At 37.3% G+C, this 25,769-nt stretch overlaps 2 protein-coding genes and 1 long non-coding RNA gene across 10 annotated transcripts in view; 2 read left to right on the forward strand and 1 right to left on the reverse strand.

The window, feature by feature from the left end:
* Nucleotides 1-2,659, forward strand: part of scaf8 (SR-related CTD-associated factor 8) — a 56,058-nt gene extending 53,399 nt beyond the window's left edge. For 2 of the 3 annotated variants that reach the window (XM_073926982.1, XM_073926983.1), the window contains exon 21: nucleotides 333-2,584. In XM_073926982.1, coding sequence (XP_073783083.1) covers nucleotides 333-1,834 — 1,502 coding nt within the window. In that variant the 3' untranslated portion in view covers nucleotides 1,835-2,584. Of the gene's footprint in view, nucleotides 1-332 lie in introns of all 3 variants that reach the window. The other variant, NM_001436747.1, reaches the window with a different exon arrangement.
* The window catches only part of LOC141378395 (uncharacterized), a 72,474-nt gene that overhangs the window by 28,868 nt on the left and 17,837 nt on the right, over nucleotides 1-25,769 (reverse strand). The window lies entirely within an intron of this gene.
* tiam2a (TIAM Rac1 associated GEF 2a) overlaps nucleotides 921-25,769 on the forward strand; it is a 201,455-nt gene continuing 176,606 nt past the window's right edge. For 3 of the 6 annotated variants that reach the window (XM_073927632.1, XM_073927634.1, XM_073927637.1), the window contains exon 1: nucleotides 921-1,848. The gene's annotated coding sequence lies outside the window, so the exon portion shown is untranslated. Of the gene's footprint in view, nucleotides 1,849-20,856; nucleotides 21,002-25,769 lie in introns of those variants that run through there. The other 3 variants (XM_073927631.1, XM_068214646.1, XM_073927636.1) reach the window with 1 other exon arrangement.

Here is a 25,769-nt window from a genome sequence, read left to right on the forward strand (position 1 = left end):
AATGGTGTTTAAAAAATTAAAAACTGCTTTTATTCTTGCCGAAATTAAACAAAAGACTTTTTCCAGAAGAAAAAATATTATCAGACATACTGTGAAAATGTCCTTACTCTGTTAAACATCATTTGGGATATATTTAAAAAAAGAAAACAAATTCAAAGGGGGGCTAATAATTCTGACTTAAACTGTATCTGCTAATTAGGCATCATCAATTTTCATTGAATCAATGATTTACATTTTTCTGATCATGTATGCTTTTTCTTTTGGAGTGACTGTTAATGTGTAATTTCATGTTCACTCGTGTTTTAATTTGTTTTGTTTTTTCCATTTGTCAGGAATGCAGAACGCAGTGCGCAGTGGAATGGGTCTGCTGGGTATGCATCCTTCTGCATCTCTGACGCATCCTCTCGCCGGGCAGAGGATGACAGGGCTGCTTCCATTGGAACTTCGTCCAAACCTGCTCCAGGGGCCTGGCGGCCGCTTCCCCCTACTTATGCAGCCAGGCCTTGCTCATCAGACCAACAACGTCCTGGATGCTTCACTTCAAGCCCAAGCCCGTCTCCGGGCTCCGTTTTCTCAAATGGAGCAGTTCAATCGTACGGAGGGTACTTTTATGAGGGCACCCAATCCCCCACCTGCTGTAAATGACAGTCTGATCAAGCCTAATAATGAGGCGCCACCCAGGTCTGATGTAGTCACCCAACAAGAGGGAGATCAGGATTATCGCTTTCCACCACCAGAGAAGCAAAGTACGGGGTTGCTGAAGACTCCTCCGCTGGAGATGCGAACAGAGCCTGGACCCGCCAGACCACCTCTGCTAGAAAGACCTCCGAGGGCAGTCATGCAAGCCGAGAGTCGAGAGGGTAGGAGAGAAAATGTGTCTGCTGGTTTCAGAGCAGAAAGTCGTTGGGGTCCACCCAGGGGGGACTTTGATGAGCGAGACATGAGGGGGATGTCTGGTGGTTCAGCGAAGGGTTTCCAGGAAGAGCGGCCAAATAATAACTTTCAGAATCGATTTGAGGGCCGCAGCGGAGGTTCATCAGGACCCACTTGGAATCGTGGAACTGGACCTTCTTTTAACGCCAACATGAACCAAGATTACGATGATCGCCGCAGACCTTGGGAAAGGCAGAAGGACAGGGATGACAGGGATATGGACTTTAGGGGTGAAATGAATGGCAATCGTCATAGCCGGGAGCGCGACAGAGACCGTGAAAGGGAGAGGGACCGGAATCGGGAGCGCGAACGTGGCAGAGATCGGAATCGTGAGCGGGACAGGGAAAGGGAGAACGAGAAGGATAAAGAGCGGGAACGTTGGACTCCTCTTTCTTCACAGTCTCAACCGCTGCTTCCTCAAGCCAAGCCTCAACCGCTACTTCCTTTACCGACCCCCTTGCTTCCTCGGCCTCCAGCACAAGAACCAGTGCAAACGAACTCGCAGTCTTCACCGGTCCTCCACCCTGATCCTCAACCCCAATCAACAGAACCAGCTGCGGAACCACAAGCCGAGGTCAAGCCAGAGCCGCAGTCTCTCAGCCCACCTGAAGAGACGACAAGTAGTCAAGAGGACACTGCTGCTTCATGCGTCAACGGAATGGAGACTGATTCCAAACCTCAGTCGGAACCTGCATCCCAGACTGCTACAGAGCCCTCTAGTAGCCCCTATCCATCTCTGACCTCCACTCCCGCCTGCTTCGAGAACGAGCCCCCGAACGGAGAGAACCCCCCAGAAATGTCTGTTTCCGCATCTGTGGACGCAGACGCTGAACAGACTGGGCCAAAGGTGAACGCTGAGACTGAACCTGAGCTTGAGAAAAGTGACACTGAGGAAACATAATCATCACTCAGTAGGTAAAGATCATTTTGTATAGTCATCTCTGTAATGGTTTTGAAAGCTCTCACAGGAATCCCCTTCAGTTCAGTTGTGCTCAGTTTTAGGATGTTCTAGACACCTTAACGAATGATTCTTACCTCTCAAGCTTCAAATGTACGTTCGTTCTAGGCGGCTCACGCTAGAGGATCTAAATGGTAGGTGGGATTTTAATTTAATTTTATTCTGTTTTCTAGTTTTTAATGCAACCCCATTGTTTTAAACTAGGTGTTTCTTGTTTTGTTTTTCTCATGACGCTTGGTTTGCCAATATTGTAAATGCTGTGGGGAAAAGAGGTTGACCTTCCTATGGAAGAGTGTAAGGATTCTGGCTTTCTCCTTTGGATTGATTGCGGAATACTTGAAAACAGCACTGGCTTGTTTATTCGTCTTTTCTTTTCAAAACTGCAGCTGCAAAGTTTGAAATGAACGCTTCTGTGGAGTCCAATGCTTCTTGTCTCTATAGCGAAATATGCATACATCGAGGAAAAAAAAAAAAAAGACAGTGAGAACAATACTGCGTTTTAGTTGCTTTGAAAAGGAAAGAATAATTAAACTACAATGTATTATCACAATATTAAATGTCTGTGATTTTTCTTTTGTCCCTCATCAAACTTCTATGGAAATGCAGGTGCTCAGAAAAGACGATCAAAGGAGAAATGGATGTTGAGTGCAAACTGTTTTAGTTTCAAATAAACGTTCTGCTTGTTAAAAAAAATCTTTAGGACTGTGTTTTGTACTAAGAGACACCATCTGCAAAAAAAAAAAACAAAACATTAAAGCTTTGAGCCAAGTGATGCTAGCCCCAGTGTCGTGGATGGAATGAAATGTTTGTGTTTGTGAATTGACTTGTAAACTGTGGCCGGCCATCAGACGTGCTGTAGGATTTACATTTAGAGCTCTCCTCCAGCTCTCGTTTACCTATTGGATCTGCTTTGCATGCCAATTTAAGTGTTTAATGCACTGGAAACATGTTGCACACTTCATGCTATATTCACAGCGGCTGTTCAGGCGCACACACATACACACAATGATGTTCTGCAATATGAAATACTGTCCCCTACACTTAATAGAGTGTTACTTTACTTGGTTCTGTCGAAAACATGGTAGGAAAAACAAATGCTACAGGTTTCTAGCTTTCTTTGAAGGTCTGCTAACCCCCCGGTCCCAGCAGGGTGTTTTCACTTCTCTAGTTTGGAAAAAGTCAGGAAAGTGGGTGAGTCTAGCTCTGTTTAGGGGGGAGGGAATGAGGGAAGGTTTTGCATAAAAATGGGAGTTTCTGTTTGAGCATGCGCTGATTTTCACAGGCAAAACACACACAGATGCAGAAAAAGACAGAGGAGAGGAGAAAGACAGTGACTGTGTTTACATGGACATCACTAATCAAATTATTTGCCAAATTAATAATTAGTCTACATTAACTGCAGTTCAGCACTTTCACTCTCATTCAGGAACATTTCATGCATGCCCCGTGACAAACGAGATATTGGATGCAAGGAACTGCTGGAAGAGGGTAGTTTTTTTTTTAAAGATTTATTTTTGGCCTTTATTAGATAGGACAGTAATTAGACAGGAAGTGAAGTGGGACAGAGAGAGAAGGGGGTAGGGTCGGGAAATGTCCTCGAGCTGGGATTTGAACTCAGGGAGCCCTGAAGTGCTACTGCTATGGCCCTGTTTATACTAGTACGTTTTAGTTTTAAAACGGCGTTTTAGATCAAAAATGATCCGCGTCCACACTAGCGTTTCAGCTATCGTTTCTGATCATATCTCCGTCCACACTGTGCCACCAAAAACGTTTATCACGTGACCATTCGCCACTCTGGGCATGCGCGTTCTAGTATAAACAGAAAGCATGTGTCACGCTCGGCATTTGGTAATTGTTAGTCAAAAAACGCCGCGCGATGGCAAAGAAAGCAAGAGAGGTATTTTTGTGGACAGACGACGAGGTCGAGTTGTTACTAAACGTAACAAATAAATAACTGTACAATGGCGCCTAAAACAGACAATAGTGCAAACAACGCTCCCATTTCTGTGTCCATGTTGTTGTTTACAGTGAAGTCTGGTCTGTTGTCTTCTGGTAGCGTTAAAGCCATGTGTTATAGTCATGTGATAGGGGCTTGACGAATAAGGGAAGGATACGCAATAACACAAAAGCCCCAATCAGGTAGCGAATCTCAGCAGCCCCGCCTCCGTTTTCAGATGTCTCCGTTTTCCCCCATCCACACTGAGACCGAGCAGCATTTTAGAATGAAAACAGCCTCTCCAGCGTTTCCAAAACGATCTGTTTTCGGTGTTCGAAAACTCTGGCGTAGTGTGGACGGAAGGCGTAACCGTAGCAAAACTTATGCGTTTTCAAACTAAAATGCGTTAGTGTAAACAGGGCCTATATGTCGACGCGCTTACCACTAGGCTATTGTGTCGACAGGAAGAGTGTTGTTTTAATGGAATGTTTGATACCGCACGCTTTGAAAAAAAAAAAAAAACTCGGTAGGTAGCGCCGTGTGTGTATAGACTATCCTCTCACAAAATGTGACCTTAGTTTGATTAAGGTGTTTACATTCAGAGAGCAGTATTTACAGCGGATGTTTCAGTCCATAATATTGTAGTGATATTAATGTACTGTAAACTGAGTAACTCAATCATTTTGACTAAGAAAGAGTACTAACTTGAATAAACATAAACAATGAACATTGATCACACACTTACCAAATCTGTAGAGACAGGACAATCAACACCAATTGGCCTTACGTTTAACTAGCTATGATGCCTTCCGCTACTGAGAAACCCAGAAATGTGAAAAGGGTCTATTTCTAATTCTAATAGTTTAATAACACTTGTTATCTTTGGACATCACCAAGAGACCCCTCCCGACTAGGCATGGGATGATAACCATTTTCAAGTTATTCAGCGGTTTGGAAAATTCAAGGTTTTAAAAATGCCAATATTTTCTGTAATACCGTTCCTAGGGTGTGTAAAATTTTTATTTACTTTTTTTTTAGGATAATCTCCAGCAGAAAAAATATCCAAAGATACTTAAATTGTAAAGAAATCTGTGTTTTTGAAACTAATGAAGACAGCAGAAGTCAATGATTCAATTGAATTATTTATCCTGACATGTTAGAAATTGTCATATCATGTTATAAATATCATAAATCTTTCAAGTAGAATATATTGTTTTCATAAGGGAAAAAAGTTTTTGTTTTTACTCAGACATTTAATAAGAATATCTTTTAGAGCAGTGAGCACAATACCTTGAAACTGTGATATTTTTATCCAAGGTTATCATACCGTCAGAATCTTATACCGGCCCATGCTTACTCCCGACCCCCACATTGGGAACCACTGTTCTAACACTTAGACAATTAATTATCCTATGAGGGCCTAAAGAATGTTCATAAATTGAGAAAAATAAATAAAACTGCCCTAGTTCATGACAGATACACACATACAGTTGAAGTCAGAATTATTTGCCTCCCTGAATTATTAGCGCCCCTGTTTATTTTTTTCCCCAATTTCTGTTTAATGGAGGGAAGATTGTTTCAGCACATTTCTAACATAATAGTTTTAATAACTCATTTCTAATATCTGATTTATTTTATCTTTGCCATGACAGTAAATAATATTTGACTAGATATTCTTCAAGACACTTCTATACAGCTTAAAGTGACATTTAAAGGCTTAACTAGGTTAATAAGGTGAACTAGGCAGGTTAGGGTAATTAGGCAAGTTAGTCTATAATGATGGTTTGTTCTGTAGACTATCGAGAAAAAAATTAGCTTAAAGGGGCTAATAATTTTGTCCTAAAAATAGTTTTTAAAAAATTCAAAACTGCTACAAAACAAAAGACTTTTTCTAGAAGAAAAAATATTATCAGACATACTGTGAAAATTTCCTTGCTCTGTCAAACATCATTTTGGAAATGTTTAAAAAAGAAAAAAAAATCAAAAGGGGGCAAATAATTCTGACTTCAACTCTACGTGCATAATCAGATGTTATCTTTATATATATTTTTATTTTTATATATATATATATATATATATATATATATATATATATATATATTTTTTTTTTTTTACATGTAAAACATTTTACCGAACTAAATAGTCAGTGACAGCAGCAGTTATATAAAAAACAAAATAAAATAATAACAACAACATTTTTGATGTATGACGTAAAATGACCAACTAAAACCAGCTTGGCCAGCCTGGTTTAAGCTGGACACAGCTGGTTTTGGCTGGGCTCCCGGGCTGGTCAAGCTGGTTTTAGCTGGTCATCTCCTAGCCTGAACAGCTAAGACCAGGCTGGAAATTGTTGGAATTCAGCCTGGAAATGGCCAAAACCCCTCTAAAACCAGCCTGGTCAACCAACTAATACCAGCCAACCAGCTTAGGCGGGTTTCAGCTGGATTTTTCAGCAGGGCTATCTGACCATTTGTGCGCAATTTGAAGTCACGGTTTTAATTTCACACTTTAGATTAAATTTAGTCATTTAGCTAAATGACTAAATTGAATTGTACTTTTTATTTTAATTGTCTTGGTTTTTGTAATTTTTAAGAAAGCATATACTTTCAAAAGATGCGTCTTGACAAATGAGGGCGAGAGAAAATAAGACTTTACAACAAAATACAGTTCTTTATCTCATGTTAGGTATTTTACAAAAAAAATTTTTAGCCTTTTTTCTCTATTACATTTGCTAGGTTAGAAACAAAGTACATTAAAATGGTCTTAAAATAAAAAAAACACCAACCTGACAAAACCAAAACTGGCTGAATAAAGAACCGACTAACGTTAACCTTAAGCTTTACTCGTTCACAAGATGGCGCCAAAACAATCTAAACCGCCGCGTGACAGACAAGCAGACACATGTGGATGTAAGTATGCTTGAACGTATTCACTGACAGTCAAGGTGATACGAAGCCGTGTGATAACTAATATTAACAACCTTCAATACTTTAAAAAGTGTTAGTAGTCTTCCTTATGTCACATCTAAGCTGTAGAAACACTGCAGAGATGACGAGCTCAGGTCATGTTAATGACCAGACTGATATTCATGATTTTAAATAATAATAACAACAAATCTGTCTTTAACTTGCTTCAATATTTGTCTGTTTCACTGCACCCTTAACTTCAATCAGAGCTAAATTACTTCTCAATCTATGGCTTTAGTTTAGAATCTAGCAGATGCAGAATATAACCAGTAGAGGTCAGACTTCACTTTCAAACACCATGGAGTTTTTTTAAGGAGCGTGTACTTCTGTGCTTCCCAATTCTGGTCCTTTACACACTTATTATTACACTGAAGGCAGAAACACTTCATTTTCTGTTCTGAAAAGTACCTGCTATTGTTTTGCTTGACTCAAAATTTAACTTCAGCTTTACAAACGCTAAAAAAAAAGCTGGCTTCCACACAATTCCTTGATGTTCTTCCAAGACAAACTGATTAAATGAACATCTTCGTTTTTACAAATTGAAGTGGATTGAACATTGAACCGTTAAGTAGTCCCCCAAAAATAAAAAAATTGTGTTGAGTCAGCTCATTTTATATACAGGGTTCATAGATACGGTCATGGAAAACATCACATTTAGTCACAACAGATGCTTTTGTCCACATCGACTTATGACTGAGGAAGCATTCAGCGATTCAACAAGAAGAGGCAATACACAGCAAGTGTTAATAATACAAAGGAACTGTTTGTCCTCAGAGAATTAAGTGCTAGAGTTAGGAGGGGGAGGCTTTTGTTGTTGTATTTTAAAGACAGAAGAGTGTTTCAACAGGTGGTTTGTCAAGCACACTCACCTGTGTGAGTTTGATTGTTTGTTTTTTTTTTTAGATATGGAGTGAGTAATATTATCATCTGATATTTTTACCATTGCTGTTATGTACGTTTATACACTCAGAAATAAAGCTATGCAAGCTGTCACCTTTTCAAAAGGTACACATTTGTACTTATAGGGTCCATATTGGTACCTCAAAAGTATATATTGGTTCCTAAAAATTTCAGGAGGAACACTTTTGTACTTTTTAGGTACTAATATGTACCCTTGAGGTATTAATATGGACCTTTTAGATGCAAATTTGTACCTTTTGAAAAGGTGCCACCCCAGTGACAGCTCTCATACCTTTATTTCTGAGAGTGTAGATCTTTTGTGAACTATCCCTTGGTTTAAAAATGATCACCATCTTTGGAGTAAATCGACTTTAATCGACTTACGACTTAAAACAATGTTAAAATTGTATTTTTACTCAAGTTTCTAATTGTTGTTTGTATTTCTTTTTTTTATATTTGTTTTAATCCTCTTCCGCTCGCCTATCCTCGTGTCTGTTCAGGATTTTGACCATCTCTGCTGTGATAATTTACTTACTTCCTTTTTTTATTATTACATTTTTATTTGCGTCTTTAACATTTGATGACATGATGAGAAGTTGGGCGGTTTTATAGGACACCAACTGTTGGAGTACATCACAGGAGTCTGACTAATGCAGCGCCTCAGGCTTTGACACCTGGTTTTGTGCTCGGTGACAAAAGTCTTATTGTTTCCTCTGAAGACGCTCTCTGGGGTCTCTGTTTGTTTAAAACAGATGCACGTGGTTTATTTTTTTTAGCCCTTGGGCTTCCTGTTTCAGTCCAAATTCTTTTATTTATGCCTAATATGGCCTAAACCTTTTTAAAGCATTTTTAAAAATAGGTTACAGAAATATATACAGTATATATTTAAATACTTTCATTAAAAAGAGGCTTATTTTTTTATTGGCAGCTTCCAATGTACAGTGGAAGTCATAATTATTAGCCCCCCTAAATTATTAGACCACTTGTTTATTTTTTCCCCAATTTCTGTTTATCGTAGAGAAGATTTTTTTAAACGCATTTCTAAACATAATAATTTTAATAACTCAATTCTAATAACGGATTTATTTTATCTTTGCCATGATGACAGTACATAATATTTGACTAGATATTCTTCAAGACACTTCTATACAGCTTAAAGTGACATTTAAAAGCTTTACTAGGTTAATTAGGTTAACTAGACAGGTTAGGGTAATTAGGCAAGTTATTGTATAACAGTGGTTTGTTCTGTAGATTATCGAGAAAAAAAAATAGCTTAAAGGGGCTTATAATATTGTCCCTAAAATAGTTAATAAAAAATTCAAAACTGCTTTTATTCTAGCCGAAATAAAACAAATAAGACTTTCTCCAGAAGAAAAAAAAATTATCAGACATACTGTGAAAATGTCCTTGCTCTGTTAAACATCATTTGGAAAATATTTAAAAACGAAGAAGGGGGGCTAATAATTCTGACTTCAACTGTATATATTTAGACATGTCAGTTATATGGTTATGAACATGTTATTTTCATTTACTTTAAAGTGAAATAACCGAACATAAACATAGAATGCTGAGAAAAATGCTCCGTTCTAAAGAGAAAATTTCAGACGACAGCTTTTTTGTATTGCCTCTGAACACTCCATAAATAAACCCAAGTAATAAAGTGAAAATGGTAATCATATGTCCAATATCTTCATTGTCTAGAGGACACGAGGAGTACCTGATTGCTAATTGCAAATTCAGTTGTGTAGCTGTTTTAGGAAGAATGAGAGAACTGCTGAGAGAATGATTACAGTCTGTGTTAAAAAGGAATCAGTTCCTGAAAATCAGTAATTGGATTCCAGTTGTACATTTAAAAAACTAAAAAGCAGAAATAAAGTACCATTTCAAGTCAAGTCGGGTTCATTATAAAGCACTTTTTTAACTTTTACTAGATAGGACAGTTGAGTGGAGACAGGAAAAGCACGAGGAACGGAAATAAGGGAAGAATCAGCAAAGGACCTCGAGCCGGTATTTGAACTTGGGTCACCGTTAGCTCCTCATCTTTTTTAACGCCGCACTAACTACTAGGCTATTGCTATCAACTTTATAACTGTGTATTAGGGGTGTCAAAAATAATCGTTTTTTTTTTGGTGCACTGCGATGCAGACGCGGACAATTCGGTATCGGTTCAGTAATAATCATAACCGGTTATTACTGACGTCATTTACCTCATATGCGCTCTGTCGCGAGGGAGGCGATCGCGAGTATTTACAGCGCTTTAACTACTTAAAACTCATAAACTGTGCACAATTTCACTGTGTGTGTTTGCTGGATCAGTCTTTCACTGACATATACAACAATAGCCCCTATTTCACTGAGATCGAGAGAATGAAAGTAGCCTACTCCATTTCTCTCTCTCTCTCTCTCTTTCTCACACACACACAGTGGCCCATTTGACCTGCTGGCGTGGTTTTTCTTCTCCTCTCGGCTGTTTTAGAGCGTTACTTTTGCATCCAGAAACGAGCGTGTGTCTGCAGAATTTTCTCCACCATGTCTATCATACATCAGCTGTGAGATCGCCCCTGCCGCTTATCAGCATCACTCATCTGTGAAGAGCGCAGCGCGCAAGAGCCAATCGCAACTGTTTTTTTTTTTAAGGTGTGACCAATCAAAGGGGTGTAAGAGAACTAGACACGGATCAGAAATTGAGCTGGATATTTATATTTGTTTATATTATTTGCTAAATGCTTGTTTTGTTTAAAGGTACAGTTTATATCTCTGACTGTTTGTATTAAATGACAAAATTGTATTACAAATAATATATAAATATAAATATATTCATACATTTTAATACAAGATCTGCTGCTGTGAAGAAAATATAAAACTGTGTTTGAAAAGCACCGTCAATGCACCGTGATGCACCGAAATATCGAATTGAACCGAATCGATGGCATGATAATCGTAACCGAACCGTGACACTAGTGTAGGTTCACACCTCTACTGTGTATAAGACCAATCATAAGACTAAAGAGAAGAAACTTAACAACATAACTCATAACTAATAGATGGGACTGTTCACATTAAAATGCCAACATACTGTTTGACTGAGATTTAAAAACTAAAAAAAAAGGGGCAGATTTAAATGTGGGCAGTAAAAACTCTAAGTCAAGCTTTTGAAAAATCCAAGATGTCCTTGCTGCTCTCTACAGCACGATGATGTACTGGATCAGGACCATTACGTAGTGGACATTAAGTACTCTATAGTAATGCTTATGCAACTATGACGCTTGTAGTTGGTGTGAACGTTAATAATTGTGAGGTTAAGTATTGGTGTAGATGTCAATAACTGTGATGGTTGGGTTTAAGATTGGGGTAGCTGTAGATATCAATAACTGTGGTTGGAGAAGGTGTAGACGTTAACAACTGCGATGGTTGGAGTAGGTGTAGATGTTAACTGTGATGGTTGGGTTTAAGATTGGGGTAACTGTAGATGTCAATAACTGTGGATGTGTTTAGGTTTGGGAAGGTGTAGGTATTAATAACTGTGATGGTTGGGTTTAAGGTTGGACTAGGTATAGATGTTTATAACTGTGACGGTTGGGTTTAGGGTAAGGGTTGGTGTAGATGTCAATAACTGTGATGGTTGGGTTTAAGATTGGGGTAGCTGTAGATATCAATAACTGTGGTTGGAGAAGGTGTAGATGTTAATAACTGTGATGGTTGGGTTTAAGGTTGGGGTAGGTGTGGATGTTAATTACTGTGAGGATTGGGTTTAAGGTTGGAGTTGGTGTAGACGTTAATAACTATGATGGTTGGGTTTTGGGTTAGGGTAGGTGTAGACATTAATAACTGATGGTTGGGTTTAGGTATGGAGTAGGTGTAGACATTAATAACTGTGATGATTGGGTTTAAGGTTGGAGAAGGTGTAGATGTTTATAACTATGATGGTTGGGTCTAGGGTTAGGGAGGTTAGGTGTAGACATTAATAACTGTGATGGTTGGGCTAGATGTAGACATTTATAACACAAAACAAAATGGCTAATTTAATAATTAATATAAATAATTCTCATTTTTAGCAACAACTGCTCACAAATGCACATCCACTAGGTATTTGGCCTGATCCAGCATGTCAATGTGCTGCAGCAAAGACACACTTTAAAAATCATGCTTCCCTCTTGATGAGGAACGTGCAAAAGATGTTTGTCAGAGGGTCTGAGAGTTTGAGATGATTGTTGCTAGCTTACTAGCTTAGCCAGATTAGAAGAGCATCAAAAGGGGTTATTCAAGATGAACCAGAACCATTACTACATGTAAAGAACCTTCAAAGATAAATAACACTGCAAAATGTAATTTGGGATTTGAATGTTTGTGTGGTATGTCTGAATATGTATTTCCTTCCAGTCTTTAGCCATTAGCTTTGTAACATGTACTAAATGCTATCTCATGCTAATGTATAACTTTTTGAATTAGTTTGATTTTTGATGTAGTTTGATTAGCGGCTCATTCGAGTTAATCTCATTTGTACATTTTGGGGTTTGGTGCCATACCTTCTTCTAAAAATCTTACATTACTTATATGAATTCGCCACTAAACTGACGAAACGTCAAATAGTTACGTTTCCTAGTGAGATCAGGCTGAAATCCCTCAAACTGACAGCATTGACGAGTGAAGCTCAACATTTGGACAGCAGTATTCTTGTGACTTTAAAACTCCCAGTAAATCCTCCCCTGTGGTTGCTCCAATCTGGTTCATCAGTTTAGCTCATCACTATTCGCTCTTTTAGGGAGATTAATTATTCATGATTATGCTTATTAATGACGGCAAGCATCTGTGCTCCCCCGTGCCCCTATCCTTCTCGCTTTGCCAGCCAAGCAAGTGGTCAGATTAGAGATCTAGCCTTTTGAGCTTCGTCTCCATTTAACAAGCTTCTAGATATGGATTCATCATCAAAGCATGAAATAAGAAAGCCAGTGCTTTTCCGGCCGGATCCCCTTGTGGTGTTGACCAGATCTTTGTGCTAAAATCTGTCCTGGTATAAGGTTTTTGGCCTGTTGGGAGTTCATCCTTGGAATGAAATCAATCCGTAATTTTATATAAATTTTGTGTGTGAAAAAACTTTTCTGAAAACCTGTTTAAATTAACTCTCGACTCTCTCTAATTGATATGTGCAGTTGAAGTCAAAATTATTAGCCCCCCTTTGATTTTTATTTGATTTTTTTTATATATTTCCCAAATGATGTTTTAAATGTAAGCCTTTAAATGTCACTCTAAGCTGTATAGAAGTGCCTTGAAAAATATCTAGTCAAATATTATTTACTGTCATAATGGCAAAGATAAAATAGAGCAGATATTAGAAATGAGTTTTAAAACTATTATGTCTAGAAGTGTTGTTGTAAAAATTGTCTCTCCGTTAAACAAAAATTGGGGAAAAAATAAACAGGGGGGCTAATAATTTTGACCACAACTGTATATATATTTTTGAAATCCAAAAGGCAAACAAAATAGGATCATTTAAGCCTAAATAGGCCCTTTTTTCTTTTTGTAGCTCCGGAAAGAACAGTACAATTCCTTTTAATGATCATGTTTCATATTCTGAATTGTGTATGAATAGTTTATTATCTTTTCCACCTAGTTCACTTCAAAACCATACAAGAGAGACATTAAAGTGTGAAAGTAAACTTGAAACATTGTTGATTTTTTTTTTTATGAGGATATTGAAATCTGTACACAGTGTGGAATGTGTTTTGGACTTGAAGAATTCAAGCCCTTCTCTTATTTTTTTTTCATATTTTGTGTTGCAGCTTAAATTACTAAATTACATTTTTACCCATCAATGCACCATATAGAAAATAAAAAGGGTTTCTTCTGTAGTGGCCGAACTTGCCGGACTGCATAAATAGGCTATTCATACCTTTTTCTGTGATACATGACCTCATTCAGGAGCCTTCCAGTTTCCTGAATTAACCTTCAAATGCTTCTCTGTGTGAGTTGGAGTGACAGATTCAGATGAGTAGACTTGATTTGAGATTGACCTGTAGATAAAAGGTTTAACATTTGACAATGCAAATCATAGCAAATATCTGAAAGCCTGTAGAAAAAGGGTTGTGATAAATTTCATAACTAAAGATAATCATAATAATAATAATTCTATGACCACTCAGTATGTTAAACAGACATTCAACATCAAACCAGAAATATCTAACATACATACGATCTAAAAAACAAACATATAACAGTCTCAAGTAACATCCATTGCGCAAAAAACACACGATTCGGAAAGATCAACTTCATACCTCTTGAGAAACTGGTTGGTCGGATAGATTTTAAGTATAATTGTAAAGTTAATTTCACTGACTTTATTAGTGACACAATATTTGTCGTATAAGTCCATATCAGGTTCCAATTGATATTGGTTATTCCAAAAGTACTTGTGTCTAAAAATTGCAGGACAATTAATCAAACTTCTAAGATATGTCTGCAGAAAGACTTTGATTGACATTCTCCCTTTTGCACGTGTCATCAGAAGGGGAAAGACCCGCCCACTAGTGGCAATCTCTCCCTCATTAGCATAGACAGCACTGAGTGAGAAGCAGCCGTCCACCATTAAGAGTTTTGAGTCTGCCGTTATGCTGAAATATAGTTGTTTATAGCTCCGCCTTCTTTAGAAAAATGTCTGGTGTAGCACAATCTCAATAGGGTATATGCCGAAGCATGCTAATAGGACTTTTAATTTGCCAGTCACCTGGGTTAAGCGCTTCCGGCGAACTGTATTCAATGCAAAAACCGGGGCGTTTAAGGTCTGTTTTCTTTAAAAGTCAGCGATGTCCACTGGCTGAGTGATATCCAATATAAAGTGGGTCTTGAATTGTACAAGATGCACTGCATTAAATTACACTTTCCCCCGCTATGTCTTTATAAAATGAGCGTTTATTTTACCCCAGTATATTCAATGGAGCTTTTTGCCCTAGCCTTCAGATTCTGACAGGCGCGTGCAAGTAAACGGCTTTTTGTCTCGTTTTACGCTTGAGCAACTAAATGAATGCCAAAGTCTATTTAACTGAATGTATTTTAATGACATTACAACATCGATGCTGTAAAAAGGAACCGTATAAAATGGAAAAAAGTTTAAAATAACTGGTCACCGGAAGTTTATCAGTATGGGAAGAACACTAGCTCGGCATATACCCTCTTGTATTTAAAGCGACAGTCACCAAAATGCCACAATTTGGATCAAAGCTCAAAAGGGGCATTTTTAATCAGCATTGTAATTTCAATTTCTATTTATCTACGCATTTAAGTTAAAATCTTTAAATCAAGTGGTTTTATTTGAAGTAATGGTTTTATTGTTGATCCTATTTGAACAATCAGACATCTATGGCTTACATTGTAAGTTATAGAAGAAATTAAGCTCTCGACAAGAGGAAAAAATATGATACTGATAGGTACATTTATATGACCATTACGGTTAAGTTCTGCTTGCTTAAAGTATAAATAAGATGTTTATAATCGTACAGCAGATTGTTTCAATATCTATAATTCCCATTAATATGTTTTTCTAACATATTTAATGATCTGAAACAGTTTTAGACTTATATTGAAATGCTACTCACTTGCTAAACATGTAAACTTCAAGTCAGATGATTCGTCAAGCTTTGTAGATTTAAGATCATGATGAATACAGATATTATTACATGCAACTAACATTTTTGGCTGATAATTACCATTACATATTAGGGATCAGCTGGCCATAAAGTCTAATTGTGTGACTCATAAAATCTAAAACATCATTCACTCTTTCTCTCTCTTCCCCCTCTGGAACTCCTCCTTTGCTAAAATACACAATCTGGCACCTCACACCAATCAGAACGTGAGAATTGAATGAGAAAGACTGACATCAGGGGGCAGAACACACCTTAAAGGGATAGTTCACCCAAAACTGATCATTTACTCTGCATTTATGTGTCGGATGCCTATTTCTTTTTTTACTTGAGCACCAAAATATATATATATTTGGAAGAAAACTGGAAATATCTAACCATATTAGTATTTGTTTTTCCTACTTTGGAAGTCAATAGTTACCATTTTCATTCAATAACTCGTTTTCTTTTCGAATAAGTCCCTTTATTGATCTGAGTTGGCCACAGTGGAATGAACCACTAACTTATCCAGCATATGTTCCATGCAGCGCAACCCATCACTGGGAAACATCCATACACACTCATTCACACACATACACTACGCACAATGTAGTTTAGCCAATTCACCTATAGCGCATGTGTTTGGCCTTGTGGAAGCACCCGGGGGAAACCCACGCCAACACTGGAAGAACATGCAAACTCCACACAGAAATGCCTACTGACCCAGCTGAGGCTCAAACCAGCGACCTTCTTACTGTGAGGCGATTGTGCTACCCACCGTGCTGCCCCCATTTTCTAACGTTCTTAAAAATATCTTCTCTTGTTATTAACAGAAAAAGGTTTGAGCACAGAGAGTAAATAGGGAGCGCATTTTAATTTTGAGGTGAACTTTCCCATGAACACACACACACAGATCCATGAACACACTTGAGGAGAAATCTATGTCTATGGTCATGATGACCAGCAGCTCATGCATGTATAATCTAGTCTTCCACCTCTCTGTCCTACACTCACACTCACTGTCAGAGAGCGTTCCCTAGAGGACAGCAGTGAAAATGAGAAGCAGCCAGCTCCCTGGCTAATAACAGATGGGTTACATGAACGTTTGCCATTCTGAATGTACTCTTTGTTACTGCATGTAGGTGATGAAACCTTGAGCATAGATGTACACACATTTCTGGATGCGGCACTTAGCTGCTTGCTCAGAAAGAATAAGTCCTGTACATCCTGCCGAAAATGGTCTTTTTTGCATTTTTTTCTCAGTAGAAATGCTTTAACATTCTTAAAGATCATTATTAAAGATTAATCGGCTCATTTTACAACTCCTAAGAGGTAAAAAGTTGAGTTTTATCATTTATGAATCCATTCAGTCGATCTCTGGCTCTGAAGCTGAATGTTTAAAGGCCGATCTTACTCAAAAATGACCAGAGCTTTGATAATTCTCCTATTCAAAGCTTGGATCTTCTGTAGTTACATTAGCTGTGTTTCCATCAAAAAATGCGAATCAACTTTATGCGCAAAACTGGATTATCGCATAAAAGTTGTGCGGATGAAGCTGCGTTTCCATCCAACGAGTCATAGTGACCAAAATCGTCACTTCCTGATTAACTGGCGCCAAATATCAACAGTAAAAACTGCCTTTGCTGAAGTAGGAGAAGCTGCATCAATCTTTCCTAAATGAATGCGCCTCAGAAGACAAGCAGTGAGCGCGCAGTGGCGTTTGAAGGTGTCAGACGCGGAGCACAGGCGCTCTCGATTCTGGAGGTCATTAATAATATAATAACATTAATACTGAAATGGTAAGGCGTTCTATAATGACCAAAACAACATTTCAGATGTTTTATAATGTGCTCAGCCTGACGATTTGTCCATTCATACACATTTTAAGCATCACATGATCTCTTTTAACAAAATCACATGACCTTTTTAAATGCACATGCTGGAGTTTGTGCAGTAAAACTATTTCCATTTCCATTGCAGTTTATGCGCATCTTTTCTTATCGAATAAAAAGTTTATCCTACCCAGTTAGGCGCATAAGTTTTTTTATGCGCATCATGGCGTTTCCATCAACTGTTTTTTTATGCACATTTTGCAAATGCGCATAAAAAACCAGTTGATGGAAACGCCATGATGCGCATGGGTGGATGGAAACATAGCTAGTGTGTACTAAGTCAAAGTCTCTTCAAGGCAAGACATTTCACTCGGCGTGCATCTTTCAGCGTAGTATGCTCAGGCATTCTCTCTGAATGGGGAAACATTAAATTCTCCAAAACTGTTTGCCAAACTTACGATTACATTACATATTTGGAATTACCAATAAAATTAAACATTAAACTCATAGGTTTCATTTCTAAACATTTGAATCAAGCAAAATCTGCATTTTTCAGGCTGCCTGAGCTAATGCACATTCGAAACGAGGTCACGACACCAACCTTATTTATGTACTGTACTGGACCGTATCTCACTTTAGTTTCATACAGATTACAAAACCAAAACACTTGTGCACTTGGTTACTTTAAACGTGCAGATTTCAAGCTTTACGTGGATCTTTTTCTTGTGTTTGTGAAGTAGGTATTTCACTGCGTTTGTTGACCACAAAAATCGTTGTAAAAGTGCATGTCTGGTCCAAGCTTCTCCCCCGGAGAAACGTCAGTCTATTGACCTTATTCTAAAATGCGGAAGTGCGCCTGTTTTCGCGATTGTTTTAGAACTTCCAATTCAGTCGCCTATGGGAGAAATGACTAGGAATAATAAACGGCAGAAAACGGTTAAACTACTTGCTCTACAAACAAATGTTTGCATGACTATACAGACCAAGTAGAATAATGTAATAAGAAAATATCAGTTTGCAACATCAAACAGCGAAACGAGCAGCTTTTAATGTCTAAAAATGAATGGAAGTGAATGAGACCGGAAGTCTCGAGCCAAAAAGATTTAAATGGCTGCGCCCACTCGTCGGCTAAGAATACAGTGAATAGCGATCAATGAATGTCTCCGTTACATTTTTCAGCATTCAAAACTATACAAGTGACTTGTCTTGTGTATTCTATAGTCTTTGACTAAGTTCAATGTAAATGAAAAGTTGCTATTTTCTATGTTGATATGGATAGGAACTATACTTTCATTATGCCATATTAATCAAGAATCTTTGCTGCTGTACTATGATATATTATGTGCAATGTACTACGCACAATGATATTATGCAGTGCCTGAAAATTGGCTAACTTCCGCCAATTTAAACAATGTTACCAGCTTACTTGCAAAGGGAGCATGCCTTGCAACATTGGAGACATTTGAGAGAGACGATTCAGAACATATTTACTATGGTTCACTGTTGATGAGCTTTTAAAACATTAAAGGCACTAGTAATGCAAGTGTTGGGCTTGACAACTATTGTCGACCAAAAGTAAATATGTTCTGAATCATCTCATGTCTATATGGTTGCAAGGCAAACTTACTAAGCAGGTGGTCACAGTAAGCCCTTTCACACATACAACCTTTCCGGAAAATTGCCGGCAATTTTCCGGAAAGGTTGTATGTGTGAACAGGTCCTTTTTGAAAATACCGGTAAATTCGTTCTGGCTATTTTCCGGAAAGAGAAGTTGTAACATTACCGGCAATTTGCCGGAATGCTGCGCTGTGTGAACGCAGAAGGAAGATTGCCGTAATAAGCGTGTGTACGTCTAGAACGTGCTGACGTGAGACGTCTGCTTTAGCCAATCACAACAGTCAGACGCATTTACGTCCGCGCGGTTTGTGAGGATAAAAGCCTTTGAATATTTTTCCAGACACATTTAGCTGCTAGAAGTTAGTCAGGTCACGTTTATATGTTCTTCTTAATGCCAACTGTGTAAATAATCATCGATAAGATGCTTATGATAAGCCGTTGTTTGTTTACGTTCGTGTGCCTGTGGAACAGCCTGTGAGCGCCAGCACACGTACATATTATGAACATCTCGACATGCGAAAGTGATCCTGCGAAAGTTGTTCACAATATTGATCATCCACAGAGTTTGTAATTTAGTCAAATGTTTACAAATACAAGCGCAGCCGTTTAAAGCTCATTTGTGGTGAATGATGTCAGAATTTACCGGTATTTTGGAAAGGATGTGTGAATGCTCTTTTCCGGAAAATTTCCGTAACGTCCTCGCCTGTGTAAACAGCGCTTTTTTGAATATACCGGTAAAGTCTTTCCGGAAATTTTCCGGATATTTACCGGTATCACTGTGTGAAAGGGGCTAATGACTACATTGACAGAAGTTTTCAGGTGCTGAATTATATGTTTGCACCTGCTGCAGCCATGGTACGGCAATAAAGTTCCTTAAATATTATGCACAAATGAGAGTATAGTTCCCAGCCATATCGGCCTAGAAAATGTCAATTTCTGTCAGTTTTAGTACACAACGAGTTTTAATAGAAAACTTTCTAAACTCTTTGGTCATTTTTGAGTGAGATCCCTACTGAAAAAAAAATAGCTTAAACCAGCCTAGGCTGGTTTTAGCTGGTCAACCAGGCTGGATTTAGAGGGGTTTTGGCCACTTCCAGGCTGGTTTCCAGCCATTACCAGCCTGGTAGATGACCAGCTAAAACCAGCTTGACCAACCTAGCCATGCTGGGAGCCCAGCCAAAACCAGCTATGTCCAGCTTAAACCAGGCTAGTCAAGCTGGTTTTAGCTGGTCAATTTCCAGCCTGACCAGCTAAGACCAGGCTGGAAATGGCTGGAAACCAGCCTAGAAGTGGCCAAAACCTCTCTAAAACCAGGCTGGCCAACCAGCTTAGGCTGGTTTAAGATGTTTTTTTTTTTTCAGTAGGGATGCTAATGGTCTAATCTGATTCAATGATTTATGCTAAGCTAAGCTAAAAGTGCTGCTGCCAGATTTGGAGATCGACTGAATGGATTATAAAATGTTAAAATGAGCCTATTTTCCAAAATAGTGGAGTGCTCTTTAAAATTAAAACAAATTAGCTTGAGAAGAAATTATGCTTACATACAGGGGCGTAGCAACCGGGGGGATACATCCCCCTCAGCTTTAGAGACCATTTAGAAACAGCTGATTAATGTGAACGTAAACATATTTTTGTGCAAATACAATTATATCTTCAGCTGCAAGCTTGCTGCAGTTTCTTGAATAGATCTTCAGTTTTGTTGTGTTTTAATGTAGTTTGGGTTTCATGTGCAATAACTGAGTGAGAATCAACATTTATCACCTCTATGAAACTTCAGAATGGATATTACCTGCACAGCCGCAAACACACAGGTCCAAACAAAGAGTCCGTTTAAAAAAAGGAGGTGCGTGTAACCAAAGACTAGAAAATACTGTCATTTTAATAACCTTAATAATGTAACCCAGCAACCAAACACGCGTTACTCTGGTAAACACAGTGAACTCCGCGTCTCTTCACACGTGATTGGATGTTCCGTGTTCATAATCTACTTAGATTTACGGCGGCTTCAGTCTGATTGGTCGACTGCGGTGTCTGTTTAGCTTGAGGGGCGTGATTATCCGTTCACAGGCAGGGAGTGAGAGTTGAGAGGAGTTGGGGTGTTTGCACGCTCAATCCTTGGAGAGGACGACTGGATTAAAACTTTGTTCTCGCAGATTCTTTGACTCGGGTGATTGTGCTCATAGAAGATAAAGCGCTTAGAGGAAACCGTAATAATACAACCTGACGCTCGCTTTTTATATCTGGTAAGTAAAAGAAATCTGTGTTTTGCTTTGTGCGGTGATTGTAAATATTTACTTGTCGTGGGGTTTCTGGAGAGGATGTTTACAGCAGTTGTTCTGATTCGCTTTCATAACAATGAAATGTATGAACTTGAAATACCGAGGATATGTGTTTAAACTGGTGTAACCTATGGGAAAGCTTAATAATTTTAGGTGAAGTTGATTCACAAATTCAAACTTTCTCCTTAATAATAGAATTTCAGTAAAGTGTTATTTGCAATTTTTAAATAGGGATATATATATATATATATATATATATATATATATATATATATATATATATATATATATATATATATATATRTGTATATATATATATATATATATATGTATATATATATATGTATATATATATATGTATATATATGTATATGTATATATATATATATATGTATATATATATATGTATATATATGTATATGTATATATATATATATATGTATATATATATATGTATATATATATATGTATATATATATATATATATATATATATATATATATATATATATATATATATATATATGTATATATATATATGTATATATATGTATATGTATATATATATATATATGTATATATATATATGTATATATATATATGTATATATATATATATATGTATATATATATATATATGTATATATATATATATATATATATATATATATATGTATATATATATATATATATATATATATATATATATATATATGTATATATATATGTGTGTGTGTGTGTGTATATATATATATATATATATATATATATATATATATATATATATGTGTGTGTGTGTATATATATATATATATATATATATATATATATATATATATATATATATATATATATATATATGTGTGTGTGTGTGTGTATATATATATATATATATATATATATATGTGTGTGTGTGTGTGTGTGTGTGTGTGTGTGTGTGTGTGTGTGTGTGTGTGTGTGTGTGTGTGTGTGTTTTATTTATACATTGTGAAACATTACAAAAATATACAAAGACATAAACATGTAACAATAAGCAAATACACTGAAGAGTATTTTGAGCAAATAATAATAATAAAATAAAAGAATAATAAACATAAATAGATAAATAAATAAAAAATAACAACACTAGTGAAATCTTACATACAGAAAAAAACAAGTCTACAATGTGTTGACCAGAAATTGTTTCCCATAAAAGCTGGGCATTGGGGGGGGTGGGCACTTAATCAGAAGGAGCAGGGTCAAGCTGAAAAGTTTGGCCATATTTGCGAAGGGGTTCCCACAATTTAATAAAAATAGTGCTAGTTCGGTGAAGAGAGTACCTAATTTTTTCTAATTTTATAAAATAAAGAACATTTCTAATCCAACTAGTGTGAGAAGGAGGGTGATGGCTCTTCCAGTTCAGAAGAATTAATCGCCTAGCCGGAAGGGCTAAGAAGGCTACAAAGTCTACAAAATGAGTAGGGAAATCATTTATTGAAGTAAAGTTGATTTTATATTAGCATATTAATTGAGGTAAGGTTGTTTTTTTTATTCTCACGAGTTTCTCCTCAATAATATAATTTTAGAAAAGTATTCTTTGCAAATCCTAAAAACTGATATCATATTAGCAACAAATGACTATTAAAGTAAAACATTGTTCACGGTCAAACAAATAGTGCTAATGTTGTTTTCAAGTCATGCATGTGATTTCAGACTGAATATTCAAAGTACCATGGTAAACAATATAGATAGCATGTCACAAATTGTCACTGGACGAATGTGCGAATATAAACCCAACTTCACCTCAATCAAGAATTTGCACATACATAAATATGCTTTTAAAAAAATTTATAAGCTAAAACTGGCTATATAATTTTAACTGCAGACATTTTAATGTCCTTAACTGTTATAAAACGTAAACATTTGCATTTATTGAACAATGTATTTTCTAGATCATTCAAATTTGTTAAAATCTCAAATCTGACTGATTGTTTTCCAAATTATAGTATTCAGTCTATTCTTAAAGTTCACTGCTAAAAGTGTTTAAAAACCAAAAAAAACACACAAAAAAAACCACATTTGTTTTAACACTGATGTGCAGGAGAATGAATTGTTCCTGCTTAGAAATATACTTAGGATATGAACATTAATAATGTGTTATACCTACAGTATTTCTTTCTTTTGCAAACACAATGTTAAACTGTCAAAGCAAAGTACCAAATGATGTTGTGACCTACTTTAGTTTTAAAGCAAATGATATGCAAACTGTAATATTCAAATTGAAATTTATATTCTGTTTCCAAATGAAGAAATAAATGTGGAGAAAAAAAACAAATAAAAACACAGACATTTGGTCATTAAAGTTCACCTTTAGTTGAATAAAATGTTTTATTGCTACACTCAAAAAATATATATATATTTTACTTGTTCATACTGCTTATTTAAAATGAGCTGAAACAACACAATCCTTAAGATTTTTATTGTGACAACTTAATTTTTTTATGTTCTATCCACATAAATTTGTTAAACGTCGATTTGTGTTGGGACAACATGAATAAATTGTGTTGAACCCTGCATTTTTCACAGTGTACAGTGTGGAGATGTGCAACATGCAAAAGGGCTTCTTGCATAGTGTCATTAATTATATTGAGGTAAAAAGATGTGTTTATATCCACACATTCGTTCGGTGACAACGTGTGACAAGCTGCCTGTATTGTTTACATCGAAATCACATGTAAGTATGACTTAACAACATTAGCACAATTAAATTGACTGTGAACAATGTTGTAGTCTTTTGTTGCTAATATGATTTCAGTATTTAGCATATGCAATGAATCCTTTTCTAAAATGATATTATTAAGGAGAAACTCTGAATGTGTGAATATAAAACCAACTTTACCTCAATATCAATAATAAACAAACCACAAAACAAAAAATTTCAGACGTGCATTTGACGCAGGGAGCTTTTGCAGTCTTTTGTGTGACTTATCTAACTTTATATTCAACAAAACTGAAGAAAACTGTCATGTATGAAGAATAATACAGATATTTAAAGGGATAGTTCACACAAAAATGCTAATTCCCTCATGTGGTTTTAAATGTTTATGGGTTTCTCTTTTCTGTTGTGCACAAAAGATGATATTTTGAAGAATGCAGGTTGCTGTGACCTATCGACTTCCATAGTAGGGGGGTATGGAATAAAATCACTGTCATAAATATTTTGTGCGTAAATAAAATTCACGCATGTGTATTTATAATATCGTAAAGGAAAGCGAAGCGTACTCGTAATTTTACAAGGGTACAATTCCAAAATCTGTGATTAGAACAGACACAGATACCACATTTTATATCATACTACATTTTATATAGTTCATTCATTCATTTTATTTTCAGCTTAGTCCCTTTATTAATCTGGGGTTGCCACAGCAGAATGAACCGCCGACATATCCAGCATATTTTTTACGCAGCGGATGCCCTTTCAGCCGCAACCTATCTCTGAGGAACATCTACACACACTCATTCACACTCATACACTGTGGACAATTTAGTCTTCCCAATTCACCTGTACCGCATGTCTTTCGACTGTGGGGGAAACCTGGAGGAAACCCACGCAAACGCAAGGAGAGCATGCAAACTCCACATAGAAATGCCAAGTGACCCAACCGAGGCTCGAGCCAGACTTTCTTGCTGTGAGGCAACAGCACTACCTACTGCGCCACTGCACCACTCCATTTCATATAGTTAAACACCTTAAAGGGATTCACTGGGAAATTCTGTTCTCGCTGCCTGTAACGTTAAGGGCCTACTCACACTATGCCATCCGTACCGTGCCCAGGCCCGTTTCCCGGATCGTTTGAGAAGTGTGAGTGCGCTGAATCGGGCTCAAGCACGGTTCACTTGGCCGGCCCTGGCCCAGTTGGAAGAGGTGTGCCTGAGCGCGGTTCACTTGGGCTTTGGCGCGGTACGCTTGTGTTTGAGTGCAAAACGCGCCAAAGCCCGAAACTGAAAGCGAGACGTGACTTTTAAGGGACTGTTTCATATGGATTTATTAATCATTCTTACTGTTCAGTGAACGCAAACTGCAGTCGTTTATTAAAGACGCAAACAGCTGCGCGGCTTCAGCAGACCTCCTCATTCCTGCAGCACAAGAGCTTTATGATTGTTTATGAGTGCCAAAAGTGGCGGATCTGTTCGGCGAAATATCTGACTGCGTGTCACCGCATCCCTAAGGACTGTTTGGCGAAATATTTGACGGCATATCAAACGACTGAAACGACATAACTAGAGAAATCTCCACTGTGCTGCTGAGTGAGAGAGCGCTTCTCACTGAACAGCGCAGCAGGGATGACGTAAGCGTGCCGAAGCCCGTTTGTGGTGTGAGCGCGGGCCGTCGGGGGAGATGGGAGGGGGGACAAGCGTGCTTTGGCCCGGTTCGAGGCAACTGTACCTAGTGTGAGTACGGCCTAACTTATACTATGCTCACTATCCTCAACCCGTTCTTAATTTTGATTCTGTAAAATGTCCAAGAAACACAGCGAAAACGAACCTCATTATGTCCTAACCTTTATTACAGCTCCAGACAGGCATTTCTCAAAGAGGGGAGAACAGAAATCTTGTCTGAGACTGTGTGGGGGAGCTTGAGTGCTCGATGGCTCTCGCTTGTTTATTAATGCTTGTGATAGCGTTGACGTAATTTTGACAGTGGAATGTCGCTTTTTGATTCGTACTCGTTAGAGCTGCACGATTCTTGCTAAA

The sequence above is a fragment of the Danio rerio genome, chromosome 17, assembly GCF_049306965.1.
Source record: "Danio rerio strain Tuebingen ecotype United States chromosome 17, GRCz12tu, whole genome shotgun sequence".
NCBI lineage: Eukaryota > Metazoa > Chordata > Actinopteri > Cypriniformes > Danionidae > Danio > Danio rerio.